Here is a 14,512-nt window from a genome sequence, read left to right as displayed (position 1 = left end):
TTTCCTGTAGTGGGGGTTTCTGGGAATAGAGGATACAGATAGAGTGGATGTGGAGAGGATGTTTACTGTAGTGGGACATATAGGACCAGAGGACACAGATAGAGTGGATGTGGAGAGGATGTTTCCAGTTGTGGGGGAGTATAGGACGAGACACAGATAGAGTGGATGTGGAGAGGATGTTTCCTGTAGAGGGGGAGTCTAGGACCTGGGGACACAGATAGAGTGGATGTGGAGTGGATGTTTCCTGTAGTGGGGGAGTCTAGGACCAGAGGACACAGATAGAGTAGATGTGGAGAGGATGTTTCCTGTAGTGGGGGAGTCTAGGACCAGGGGACACAGATGGACTGGATGTGGAGAGGGTGTTTCCTGTAGTGGGGGAGTACAGGACCAGACGACACATATACAGTGGATTTGGAAGGATGTTTCCTGGAGTGGGGGAGTGTAGGACCAGAGGTCACAGATACAGTGGATGTGCAGTGGATGTTTCCTGGGGTGGGGGAGACTAGGACCAGAGGACACAGAGAGAGTGCATGTGGAGAGGATGTTTCCTGTAGTGGGGGAGTCAAGGACCAACTGACACAGATAGAGTGGATGTGCAGAGGATGTTTCCTGGAGAGGGGGAGTCTAGTACCAGAGGACACAGATAGAGTGGATGAGGAGAGCTTGTTTCCTGTAGTGGGGGAGGCTTGGACCAGAGGTCACAGATACGGTGGATGTGGAGAGGATGTTTCCTGTAGTGGGGGAGTCCAGGACCAGAGGACACAGATACGGTGGATGTGGAGAGGATGTTTCCTGTAGTGGGGGAGTCTAGGACCGGAGGACACAGATAGAGTGGATGTGGAGAGGATGTTTCCTGTAGTGGGGTTGTCTGGGAACAGAGGATACAGATAGAGTGGATGTGAAGAGGATGTTTACTGTAGTGGGACATATAGGACCAGAGGACACAGAGAGAGTGGATGTGGTTAAGATGTTTCCTGTAGTGGGGGAGTCTAGGACCAGAGGACACAGATAGAGTGGATGTGGAGAGGATGTTTCCTGTAGTGGGGGAGTCAAGGACCAAATGACACAGATAGAGTGGATGTGCAGAGGATGTTTCCTGGAGAGGGGGAGTCTAGTACCAGAGGACACAGATAGAGTGGATGTGGAGAGGTTGTTTCCTGTAGTGGGGGAGGCTTGGACCAGAGGTCACAGATACGGTGGATGTGGAGAGGATGTTTCCTGTAGTGGGGGAGTCCAGGACCAGAGGACACAGATACGGTGGATGTGGAGAGGATGTTTCCTGTAGTGGGGGAGTCTAGGACCGGAGGACACAGATAGAGTGGATGTGGAGAGGATGTTTCCTGTAGTGGGGGTGTCTGGGAACAGAGGATACAGATAGAGTGGATGTGAAGAGGATGTTTACTGTAGTGGGACATATAGGACCAGAGGACACAGATACGGTGGATGTGGAGAGGATGTTTCCAGTTGTGGGGGAGTCTAGGACGAGACACAGATAGAGTGGATGTGGAGAGGATGTTTCCTGTAGAGGGGGAGTCTAGGACCGGGGGACACAGATAGAGTGGATGTGGAGTGGATGTTTCCTGTATTGGAGGAGTCTAGGACCAGAGGACACAGATACGGTGGATGTGGAGAGGATGTTTCCTGTAGTGGGGGAGTCTAGGACCGGAGGACACAGATAGAGTGGATGTGGAGAGGATGTTTCCTGTAGTGGGGTTGTCTGGGAACAGAGGATACAGATAGAGTGGATGTGAAGAGGATGTTTACTGTAGTGGGACATATAGGACCAGAGGACACAGAGAGAGTGGATGTGGTTAAGATGTTTCCTGTAGTGGGGGAGTCTAGGACCAGAGGACACAGATAGAGTGGATGTGGAGAGGATGTTTCCTGTAGTGGGGGAGTCAAGGACCAAATGACACAGATAGAGTGGATGTGCAGAGGATGTTTCCTGGAGAGGGGGAGTCTAGTACCAGAGGACACAGATAGAGTGGATGTGGAGAGGTTGTTTCCTGTAGTGGGGGAGGCTTGGACCAGAGGTCACAGATACGGTGGATGTGGAGAGGATGTTTCCTGTAGTGGGGGAGTCCAGGACCAGAGGACACAGATACGGTGGATGTGGAGAGGATGTTTCCTGTAGTGGGGGAGTCTAGGACCGGAGGACACAGATAGAGTGAATGTGGAGAGGATGTTTCCTTTAGTGGGGGTGTCTGGGAACAGAGGATACAGATAGAGTGGATGTGAAGAGGATGTTTACTGTAGTGGGACATATAGGACCAGAGGACACAGATACGGTGGATGTGGAGAGGATGTTTCCTGTAGAGGGGGAGTCTAGGACCAGGGGACACAGATGGACTGGATGTGGAGAGGGTGTTTCCTGGAGTGGGGGAGTACAGGACCAGTCGACACATATACAGTGGATTTGGAAGGATGTTTCCTGGAGTGGGGGAGTGTAGGACCAGAGGTCACAAATACAGTGGATGTGCAGTGGATGTTTCCTGGGGTGGGGGAGTCTAGGACCAGAGGACACAGAGAGAGTGGATGTGGTGAAGATGTTTCCTATTGTGGGGGAGTCTAGGACGAGACACAGATAGAGTGGATGTGGAGAGGATGTTTCCTGTAGTGGGGGAGTCTAGGACCAGAGGACACAAATAGAGTGGATGTGGAGAGGATGTTTCCTATAGTGGGGGAGTCTAGGACCAGAGGACACAGATAGAGTGGATGTGGAGAGGATGTTTCCTGTAGTGGGGGAGTCTAGGACCAGAGGACACACATAGAGTGGATGTGGAGACGATTTTTGCTGTAGTGTGGGAGTCGAGGACCAGAGGACACAGATAGAGAGGATGTGGAGAGGATGTTTCCTATAGTGGGGGAGTCAAGGGCCAAATGACACAGATAGAGTGGATGTGGAGAGGATGTTTCCTGGAGTGGGGGAGTCTAGGACCAGAGGGCACGGATAGAGTGGATGTGGAGAGGATGTTTCCTGGAGTGGGGGAGTCTAGGACCAGTGGACACAGATAGAGTGGATGTTGAGAGGATGTTTCCTGTAGTGGGGAGTCCAGGACCAGAGGACACAGATAGAGTGGATGTGGAGAGGATGTTTCCTGTAGTGGGGGTGTCTAGGACCAGGGGACACAAATAGAGTGGATGTGGAGAGGATGTTTCCTGTAGTGGGGGAGTCAAGGACCAAATGACACAGATAGAGTGGATGTGCAGAGGATGTTTCCTGGAGAGGGGGAGTCTAGTACCAGAGGACACAGATAGAGTGGATGTGGAGAGGTTGTTTCCTGTAGTGGGGGAGGCTTGGACCAGAGGTCACAGATAGAGTGGATGTGGAGAGGATGTTTCCTGTAGTGGGGGAGCCTAGGACCAGAGGACACAGATAGAGTGGATGAGGAGCGGATGTTTCCAGTAGTGGGGGAGTCTAGGACCAGAGGACACAGATAGAGTGGATGTGGAGAGGATGTTTCCTGTAGTGTGGGAGTCAAGGACCAGAGGACACAGATAGAGAGGATGTGGAGAGGATGTTTCCTGTAGTGGGGAGTCTAGGACCAGAGGACACAGATACAGTGGATGTGGAGAGGATGTTTCCTGTACTGGGGGAGTCTAGGACCAGAGGACACAGATAGAGTGGATGTGGAGAGGATGTTTCCTGTAGTGGGGGAGTCTGGGACCAGAGGACACAGATAGAGTGGATGTGGAGAGGATGTTTCCTGTACTGGGGGAGTCTAGGACCAGAGGACACAGATAGAGTGGATGTGGAGAGGAGCAGAGGATACTGCCTCAGAATTGGTTGAAAGTGTCGGAGGGATGGTGGGGGGCGGGGAGAGGGGGAGAGAGGGAGAGAGAGAGAGAGACTGGCCAGAGAGAGCAGGACACAGATTGGAGATGCAATGGATAGAGAGAGAGTGATAGGAAGGGGATGAGGGAAAGGAAGAAGGCTGGGGAGCGAGGTTTTGGAGAGGGAGAGGAGGTGGGGAGGAGGGGTAGGTTGGTGGGCGGGGGTGACGGGGAATGACGCAGATCCTGTCGAGGCGACAGCGGCAGTGCCGGGCGAGATGCGAAAATTACTGTAATCGGCGGACAGCAGCAGCGTCAACGGAGGAATTAATAGCAAGGTGCTCGGCAACCCGGAGGCGGAGGGGACGGAGCTGCTGCTCAGGCTGCTGTCCCTCCCCCTCGGCAAAGGGGAGGTCAAATCCCGGGTGGTCAGTGTACTCGGCCTCCCTTGAGGCGCCACCAACCTCGGAGATATCCCCGATCCGTCTGGCTGCCTCCTCCCCCCGACTAATCAACAGCCCGTCAGTCAGGCGCCGCTTTAAATATACCCAATGACTTGTCAGCAGCAGCGAATTCTAGAGATTCATCAACATTTGGCAAATGAAATTCTCCGCATCTCCGTTTCGGAACGACGACGATTCTGAGGCTCTATCGGTGTCCTTTAGTCCTCGTCTCTCCCACCACGGGAAACATCCTCTACACATACACTCTTATCTGTGTCCTCTGGTCCTAGACTCCCCCACTACAGGAAACATCCTCTCCACATCCACTCTATCTATGTCCTCTGGTCCTAGACTCCCCCACTACAGGAAACATCCTCTCCACATCCACTCTATCTGTGTCCTCTGGTCCTAGACTCCCCCACTACAGGAAACATCCTCTCCACATCCACTCTATCTGTGTCCTCTGGTCCTAGACTCCCCCACTACAGGAAACATCCTCTCCACATCCACTCTATCTGTGTCCTCTGGTCCTAGACTCCCCCACTACAGGAAACATCCTCTCCACATCCACTCTATCTGTGTCCTCTGGTCCTAGACTCCCCCACTACAGGAAACATCCTCTCCACATCCACTCTATCTGTGTCCTCTGGTCATAGACTCCACCACTACAGGAAACATCCTCTCCACATCCACTCTATCCGTGCCCTCTGGTCCTAGACTCCCCCACTACAGGAAACATCCTCTCCACATCCACTCAATCTGTGTCCTCTGGTCCTAGACTCCCCCTCTACAGGAAACATCCTCTCCACATCCACTCTATCTGTGTCCTCTGGTCCTAGACTCCCCACTACAGGAAACATCCTCTCCACATCCACTCTATCTGTGTCCTCTGGTCCTAGACTCCCCACTACAGGAAACATCCTCTCCACATCCACTCTATCTGTGTCCTCTGGTCCTAGACTCCCCACTACAGGAAACATCCTCTCCACATCCACTCTATCTGTGGTCCTAGACCCCCACTACAGGAAACATCCTCTCCACATCCACTCTATCTGTGGTCCTAGACTCCCCCACTACAGGAAACATCCTCTCCACATCCACTCTATCTGTGGCCTCTGGTCCGAGACTCCCCCACTACAGGAAACATCCTCTCCACATCCGCTCTATCTGTGTCCTCTGGTCCCAGACTCCCCCACTACAGGAAACCTCCTCTCCACATCCACTCTATCTGTGTCCTCTGGTCCTAGACTCTCCCACACTACAGGAACCATCCTCTCCACATCCACTCTGTCTGTGTCCTCTGGTCCTAGACTCCCCCAGTACAGGAAACATCCTCTCCACATCCACTCTATCTGTGTCCTCTGGTCCTAGACTCCCCCACTACAGGAAACACCATCTCCACATCCACTCTATCTAGAATTTTCAATATTCGATAGGTTTCAGTGAGATCCATACTTCGAAACTTCAGAGATTACACCCGTATCCCTCTAACCCTTTCCTATCCGAGTGTCATTAATGTACCTGCCTCGACCAGTTCCTCCGGCAGCTCCTTCCAGAGACGGACCACCCGTATCCCTCTAAACCTTTCCTATCCGTGTCTCTGTCCGATTGTCGTTAATGTACCTGCCTCGACCACTTCCTCCGGCAGCTCCTACCACAGACGGACCACCCGTATCCCTCTAAACCTTTCCTATCCGTGTCCATGTCCAAGTGTCGTTAATGTACCTGCCTCGACCACTTCCTCCGGAAGCTCCTTCCACAGACGGACCACCCGTATCCCTCTGAACCTTTCCTATCCGTGTCCCTGTCCGAGTGTCGTTAATGTACCTGCCTTGACCACTTTCTCCGGCAGCTCCTTCCACAGACGGACCACCCGTATCCCTCTAAACCTTTCCTATCCGTGTCCCTGTCCGAGTGTCGCTAATGTACCTGCCTCGACCACTTCCTCCGGCAGCTCCTTCCACAGACAGACCATCCGTTTCCCTCTAAACCTTTCCTATCTGTGTCCCCGTCCGAGTGTCATTAATGTACCTGCCTCGACCACTTCCTCCGGCAGCTCCTTCCGCAGACGGACCACCCGTATTTCTCTAAACCTTTCCTATCCATGTCCCCGTCCGAATGTCGTTAATGTACCTGCCTCGACCACTTCCTCCGGCAGCTCCTTCCAGAGACGGACCACCCGTATCCCTCTAAACCTTTCCTATCCGTGTCCCTGTCCGAGTGTCGTTAATGTAACTGCCTCGACCACTTCCTCCGGCAGCTCCTTCCACAGACGGACCACCCGTATCCCTCTAAACCTTTCCTATCCGTGTCCCTGTCCGAGTGTCGTTAATGTATCTGCCTCGGCCACTTCCTCCGGCAGCTCCTTTCGCAGACGGACCACCCGTATCCCTCTAAACCTTTCCTATCCGTGTCCCTGTCCGAGTGTCGTTAATGTACCTGACTCGACCACTTCCTCCGGCATCTCCTTCCGCAGACGGACCACCCGTATCCCTCTAAACCTTTCCTATCCGTGTCCCTGTCCGAGTGTCGTTAATGTATCTGCCTCGACCACTTCCTCCGGCAGCTCCTTCCACAGACGGACCACCCGTATCCCTCTAAACCTTTCCTATCCGTGTCCCTGTCCGAGTGTCGTTAATGTACCTGCCTCGACCACTTCCTCCGGCAGCTCCTTCCGCAGACGGACCACCCGTATCCCTCTAAACCTTTCCTATCCGTGTCCCTGTCCAAGTGTCGTTAATGTACCTGCCTCGACCACTTCCTCCGGCAGCTCCTTCCACAGACGGACCACCTGCTGGGTGTAAAAGTTGCTCCTCGGGTCCCTGTTAAAACTGTCATTCCTCTCAGCTTAATCCCGTGTCCCCTAGTTCCCGATTCCCCGACCCCGGGGCGGAAAGTCTGTGCACATTCACCCTGTCTGTGCCCCTTGTGGTTTTATCCCTCTCTGTAAGGTCACCCCTACGCTCTGGGGAATAAAGTCCCAACCTGCCTGACCTTTCTCCCTGACTCAGTCCCTCGGGTCCTGCGAACATCCAGGTATATCTCCATAAGCCGTAGGAGCAGAATTAGGCCATTTCGGGCCGATCCCAGATCCCACTCAACCCCCTCCTCCCCTCTGCCCCTCAATGTTGAGGCTGTGGCCTCTGCTCCTGGCCACCCCCGCCCCAGGAAACCTCCTCTCCACATCCAGCCCACCCAGTCCTTTCAACGCCGGCTCGGTTTCAGCGGACCAAACCCCAGACCCTCCCCGCAACCCCTGCCGTCTTCACGTTAACCCCTTCACTCCCGGAGACAACCTCCTCCGGACCCTCTCCGGCGACGACACGGCCTCTCCGAGGTAGGGGGACCCCCCCCACCCCGAAACTGTCGGCCATACTGCCAAGAACTAGGTACTGGAGTCTTCTCGAGTCTCAGCACTGTCTCCTTGCTTTCACATTCTACTCCACCACCAGCCCTGCGCTCTTCCCAGCTCCCCAGCATCTCTTGATGGCAGGGCGGCCGGAACTAAACACGGTGTAACAGACAAAATGCTGGCGGAACGCAGCAGGCCAGGCAGCATCTATAGGGAGAAGCGCTGTCGACGTTTCGGGCCGAGACCCTGGTCTGCTGTGGAGCTGCTTTACAGATACCTCTGGTCAGGGTCCCTGCCGTTCAGTTCTGGTCGGCCCCTTTACAGGAAGGGTGCTAGTGGTTGGGGTGGGGGGAGGGGGTGCAGAAGAGGGACTTAGCTTGGACTAGAGGGCATGAAAGCTAGGGCAAACGTGGTCTGTTCTCTCCGGGAGCGGCGGGGGAAAAAAAAGAAAAATTTGAGGACATGATTTGAGAGTTAAGGGGCAAAAGTTTAGGGGGTGACACGAGGGGGGATTTCTTTACTCAGAGAGCGGTAGCTGTGTGGAACGAGCTTCCAGTAGAAGTGGTAGAGGCGGGTTCGGTATTGTCATTTAAAGTAAAATTGGACAGGTATATGGACTGGAAAGGAATGGAGGGTTATGGGCTCAGTGCGGGTCGGGGGGACTAGGTGAGAGTAAGCGTTCGGCACGGACTAGAAGGGCCGAACGGCCTGTCTCCGTGCTGCGATTGTGATATGGTTATAAGATTACGAGTGGCACTGACATTTGAACTGGCCTTATTTCCCATATCCTTCACATACGTGAAGAGTAGGAATCTTCATGTTGTGTCTTCACCTGAACATGAAATTTGTAGCAATGTCACTGAAAGTCAGCAGGCAGTGAGGAAAACTAACGGCACGTTGGCCTTCATAACAAGGGGAGTCGAGTATTGGAGCAAAGAGGTCCTTCTGCAGTTGTACAGGGCCCTGGTGGGACCACACCCGGAGTACTGGGTGCAGTTTTGGTCTCCAAATTTGAGGAAGGACATTCTTGCTATTGAGGGAGTGCAGCATAGGTTCACGAGGTTAATTCCCGAAATGGCGGGACTGTCATATGTTGAAAGATTGGAGCGACTGGGCTTGTATACACTGGAATTTAGAAGGATGGGAGGGGATCTGATTGAAACGTGTAAGATTATTAAGGGATTGGACACGCTAGAGGCAGGAAATATGTTCCCAATGATGGGTGAGTCCAGAACTAGAGGCCACAGTTTAAGAATAAGGGGTGGGCCATTTAGAACGGAGTTGAGGAAAAACTTTTTAACCCAGGGAGTTGTGGATCTGTGGAATGCTCTGCCACAGAAGGCAGTGGAGGCCAATTCTCTGGGTGCTTTCAAGAAAGAGAGAGTTAGATAGAGCTCTTAAAGATAGCGGAGTCAAGGGATATGGGGAGAGGGCAGGAACGGGGTACTGATTGTGTATGATCAGCCACGATCACAGTGAATGGCGGTGCTGGCTCGAAGGGCTGAATGGCCTACTCCTGCACCTACTGTCTAATGTAATCTATAATAAAAATAGTGTGTACATCAGGACAGTCAGTGTGACACAGAAATACAGTTGTGTGGGCGTGAATTCACCCGGTGGGAGAAGCTGTCCCGGACCCTGTCGCTCTCGGCTTTTACGCTGCGGTCCCGTTTCCCGGACGGTAGCAGCCGGGACAGTTTGTGTTCGGGGGTGACTCGGGTCCCCGGTGATCCTTCGGAGCCCTTTTAACACACCCGTCTCTGTGAACGTCCTGAACGGTGGGAGGATCACACCGACAGATGCGCCGGGCTGTCCGCACCGGGGTCCCGCGATCGAGGGGGGGACGGTTCCCGGACCGGGCAGTGGTGCAGACAGTCAGGATGTTCTCGATCGAGGGGGGGACGGTTCCCGGACCGGACAGTGGTGCAGACAGTCAGGATGCTCTCGATCGAGGGGGGGACGGTTCCCGGACCGGGCAGTGGTGCAGACAGTCAGGATGTTCTCGATCGAGGGGGGGACGGTTCCCGGACCGGACAGTGGTGCAGACAGTCAGGATGCTCTCGATCGAGGGGGGGACTGTTCCCGGACCGGGCAGTGGTGCAGACAGTCAGGATGCTCTCGATGGTCCCGCAGGGTGAAAATGTCTGACTGATTGGAGAGGTCATAGGTCTAAGGTGAGAGATGGTAAATGCGAGTTTCCTCCCCCCCACCCCACACACACACAGAGCGAGGTGGGTGTCTGGAAGCTGGTAGAGGGAGACACGATAAGGGGCGTTTCAGAGGCTGTCCGAGGCGAGCGTGCAGGGGGTGCAGGGCGTCGGCACAAGGGGTCCGTTCAGCCTCGGGCTCTGGATGACCAAACTAGCCCAGCATGGCATCGCGGAGCGCTGGGCCTGCTCCTGCGCCGTCCTGTTCGGGAGTTGGGATAGACACCACCCCAACAGCGTCGACCCACGACCCAGAAAAGAGGAATTTGATCCCGATAGCCCCACTGGTTCGTCCGGGGGCTGCAGGGCCATTTTCAATTCCGTTTATTTTACAGTCAGACAACCACAGGAAAAGACAGCAGAGATTTACAAAATCTTCTTACAAGGCTTACCAGTGAACTTTGCATTGAGTGTTTAAAGGGAGCGGGGGACAGGGTCCCGGTGGGTCTCACGGGAGTGGTAGACAGGGTCTCGGTGGGTCTGACGGGGGACAGGGTCCCGGTGGGTCTCACGGGAGCAGGGCACAGGGTCCCAGTGGGTCTGACGGGAGCGGGGCACAGGGTCCTGGTGGGTCTGACGGGGGACAGGGTCCCGGTGGGTCTCACGGGAGTGGTAGACAGGGTCTCGGTGGGTCTGATGGGAGCGGGAGATGGGGTCCAGGTGGGTCTGACGGGAGTCGGAGACGGGGTCCCGGTGGGTCTGACGGGAGTGGGAGACGGGGTCCCGGTGGGTCTGACGGGAGGGGGAGACGGGGTCCCGGTGGGTCTGACGGGAGCGGGAGACGGGGTCCCGGTGGGTCTGACGGGAGTGGGAGACGGGGTCCCGGTGGGTCCGACGGGAGACAGGGTCCTGGTGGGTCTGACGGGAGCGGGAGACGGGGTCCCGGTGGATTTAACGGGTGTGGGAGACGAGGTCCCGGTGGGTCTGACGGGAGTGGGAGACGGGGTCCTGGTGGGTCTGACGGGAGCTGGAGACGGGGTCCCGGTGGGACTGACGGGAGTGGGAGACGGGGTCCCGGTGGGTCTGACGGGAGTCGGAGACGGGGTCCCGGTGGGTCTGACGGGAGCTGGAGACGGGGTCCTGGTGGGTCTGACGGGAGCGGGAGACGGGGTCCTGGTGGGTCTGACGGGAGCTGGAGACGGGGTCCCGGTGGGTCTGACGGGAGAGGGAGACGGGGTCCCGGTGGGTCTGACGGGAGCGGGAGACGGGGTCCCGGTGGGTCTGACGGGAGAGGGAGACGGGATGCCGGTGGGTCTGATGGGAGCGGGAGACGGGGTCCCGGTGGGTCTGACGGGAGCGGGAGACGGGGTCCCGGTGGGTCTGACGGGAGCTGGAGACGGGGTCCCGGTGGGTCTGATGGGAGCGGGAGATGGGGTCCCGGTGGGTCTGACGGGAGAGGGAGACGGGGTCCCGGTGGGTCTGACGGGAGCGGGAGACGGGGTCCCGGTGGGTCTGAAGGGAGAGGGAGACGGGGTCCCGGTGGGTCTGACGGGAGAGGGAGACGGGGTCCCGGTGGGTCTGACGGGAGACGGGGTCCCGGTGGGTCTGACGGGAGAGGGAGACGGGGTCCCGGTGGGTCTGACGGGAGCGGTAGACGGGGTCCCGGTGGGTCTGACGGGAGGGGGAGACGGGGTCCCGGTGGGTCTGACGGGAGCGGGAGACGGGGTCCCGGTGGGTCTGACGGGAGTGGGAGACGGGGTCCCGGTGGGTCTGACGGGAGACAGGGTCCTGGTGGGTCTGACGGGAGCGGGAGACGGGGTCCCGGTGGATTTAACGGGTGTGGGAGACGAGGTCCCGGTGGGTCTGACGGGAGTGGGAGACGGGGTCCCGGTGGGTCTGACGGGAGCTGGAGACGGGGTCCTGGTGGGTCTGACGGGAGCGGGAGACGGGGTCCTGGTGGGTCTGACGGGAGCTGGAGACGGGGTCCCGGTGGGTCTGACGGGAGAGGGAGACGGGGTCCCGGTGGGTCTGACGGGAGCGGGAGACGGGGTCCCGGTGGGTCTGACGGGAGAGGGAGACGGGATGCCGGTGGGTCTGATGGGAGCGGGAGACGGGGTCCCGGTGGGTCTGACGGGAGCGGGAGACGGGGTCCCGGTGGGTCTGACGGGAGCTGGAGACGGGGTCCCGGTGGGTCTGATGGGAGCGGGAGATGGGGTCCCGGTGGGTCTGACGGGAGAGGGAGACGGGGTCCCGGTGGGTCTGACGGGAGCGGGAGACGGGGTCCCGGTGGGTCTGAAGGGAGAGGGAGACGGGGTCCCGGTGGGTCTGACGGGAGAGGGAGACGGGGTCCCGGTGGGTCTGACGGGAGACGGTGTCCCGGTGGGTCTGACGGGAGAGGGAGACGGGGTCCCGGTGGGTCTGACGGGAGCGGTAGACGGGGTCCCGGTGGGTCTGACGGGAGCGGGAGACGGGGTCCCGGTGGGACTGACGGGAGTGGGAGACGGGGTCCCGGTGGGTCTGACGGGAGAGGGAGACGGGGTCCCGGTGGGTCTGACGGGAGCGGGAGACGGGGTCCCGGTGGGTCTGACGGGAGCGGGAGACGGGGTCCCGGTGGGACTGACGGGAGTGGGAGACGGGGTCCCGGTGGGTCTGACGGGAGTGGGAGACGGGGTCCCGGTGGGTCTGACGGGAGCGGGAGACGGGGTCCCGGTGGGTCTGACGGGAGGGGGAGACGGGGTCCCGGTGGGTCTGACAGGAGCTGGAGACGGGGTCTCGGTGGGTCTGACGGGAGAGGGAGACGGGGTCCCGGTGAGTCTGACGGGAGAGGGAGACGGGGTCCCGGTGAGTCTGACGGGAGAGGGAGACGGGGTCCCGGTGAGTCTGACGGGAGAGGGAGACAGGGTCCCGGTGGGTCTGACGGGAGTGGGAGACGGGGTCCCGGTGGATCTGACGGGAGCGGGAGACGGGGTCCCGGTGGGTCTCACGGGAGAGGGAGATGGGGTCCTGGTGGGTCTGACGGGAGAGGGAGACGGGGTCCCGGTGGGTCTGACGGGAGTGGGAGACGGGGTCCCGGTGGGTCTGACGGGAGAGGGGGACGGGGTCCTGGTGGGTTTAACAGGAGAGGGAGACAGGTCAGAGCGAGTGAAGGGATGAGTGAGGAGGTGGGGGAGAAGGGGGTTGTGAGGAGCTGAATTTTTGTTTGTCCCCAGGGCCCGTCCGACTCCAGAGGGAGGAGGTTTGGACGCCGGCCCTCAGTCTCCTCATACCGACAGTCCTCTAGGGAGGGTCCCTCAGCCGGCCTCCTCCAACTCTTGCCCCTCCTCGTTCTGTGAGGGAGCGGAGACTGTTAAGAGGCTGGTTTGCTCAAAACCCTACAGCACCCCCCCCACTTCCCTCTCCGCAACCGCCCTCCCTCCTCTATCTTCTCCCCTGCCCCGTCACCCCCCTCCCTCTTTCCCACCCCCTCTCCCTTCGTCCGCCACCTTCCTCCCCCCCCACAACGACACGCACCCCTCTCCCTCCCCCCCCCACAACGACACGCACCCCTCTCCCTCCCCCCCTCACCAGCTTGCCCTCCTGCTGCTCCCTCGCTCTCAGCGCCTCGGCGGCCTCGGCCCTCTCATCGGGGGTGAAAGACTCCTTGTCGAGCCGCTGCAGGCCGGGCAGGGCCATCAGCACCTCCAGCCGGTGGGACTCCTCGTCCGTGCACGGGTTCTCTGGGGGGGAGAGACCGAGAGGTGACCGGCCCGGAGTGGCGGGGACACGGAACGAACGGAACCCGCCCCCTTACCCGCCAGGACGAGCGCACGGACCTTGGGAAGACAGTGGGCATGGATTATCTGGGGGGAGGAGAGGGGTGGGGGGGGAGAGGGTGAGCGGGGGTGACCGGCCCGGAGTGGCGGGGACACGGAACGAACGGAACCCGCCCCCTTACCTGCCAGGACGAGCGCACGGACCTTGGGAAGACAGTGGGCATGGATTATCTGGGGGGAGGAGAGGGGTGGGGGGGAGAGGGTGAGCGGGGGTGACCGGCCCGGAGTGTCGGGGACACGGAACGAACGGAACCCGCCCCCTTACCCGCCAGGACGAGCGCCCGGACCTTGGGAAGACAGTGGGCATGGATTATCTGGGGGGAGGAGAGGGGTGGGGGGGAGAGGGTGAGCGGGGGTGACCGGCCCGGAGTGTCGGGGACACGGAACGAACGGAACCCGCCCCCTTACCCGCCAGGACGAGCGCACGGACCTTGGGAAGACAGTGGGCATGGATTATCTGGGGGGAGGAGAGGGGTGGGGGGGAGAGGGTGAGCGGGGGTGACCGGCCCGGAGTGGCGGGGACACGGAACGAACGGAACCGCCCACTTACCCGCCAGGACGAGCGCACGGACCTTGGGAAGACAGTGGGCATGGATTATCTGGGGGGAGGAGAGGGGTGGGGGGGAGAGGGTGAGCGGGGGTGACCGGCCCGGAGTGGCGGGGACACGGAACGAATGGAACCCGCCCCCTTACCCGCCAGGACGAGCGCACGGAGCTTGGGAAGACAGTGGGCATGGATTATCTGGGGGGAGGAGAGGGGTGGGGGGGAGAGGGTGAGCGGGGGTGACCGGCCCGGAGTGGCGGGGACACGGAACGAACGGAACCCGCCCCCTTACCCGCCAGGACGAGCGCCCGGAGCTTGGGAAGACAGTGGGCATGGATTATCTGGGGGGAGGAGAGGGGTGGGGGGGAGAGGGTGAGCGGGGGTGACCGGCCCGGAGTGGCGGGGACACGGAACGAACGGAACCGCCCACTTACCCGCCA

General features: G+C 58.9%; 1 protein-coding gene across 2 annotated transcripts in view; it reads right to left on the bottom strand.

Moving 5' to 3' along the window:
* Positions 1–12,773: 12,773 nt before the first annotated feature.
* LOC132386726 (leucine-rich repeat-containing protein 23-like) overlaps positions 12,774–14,512 on the bottom strand; it is a 35,309-nt gene continuing 33,570 nt past the window's right edge. For both annotated transcript variants that reach the window (XM_059959075.1, XM_059959076.1), the window contains exons 8-9: positions 13,281–13,432; positions 12,774–13,042 (exon numbers count right to left, since the gene is read on the bottom strand). In XM_059959075.1, coding sequence (XP_059815058.1) covers positions 13,007–13,042; positions 13,281–13,432 — 188 coding nt within the window. In that variant the 3' untranslated portion in view covers positions 12,774–13,006. The remainder of the gene's footprint in view (positions 13,043–13,280; positions 13,433–14,512) is intronic.

Source organism: Hypanus sabinus, unplaced genomic scaffold (assembly GCF_030144855.1).
Source record: "Hypanus sabinus isolate sHypSab1 unplaced genomic scaffold, sHypSab1.hap1 scaffold_1277, whole genome shotgun sequence".
Lineage (NCBI taxonomy): Eukaryota > Metazoa > Chordata > Chondrichthyes > Myliobatiformes > Dasyatidae > Hypanus > Hypanus sabinus.
This window is presented reverse-complemented; position numbering and strand designations above follow the sequence as displayed.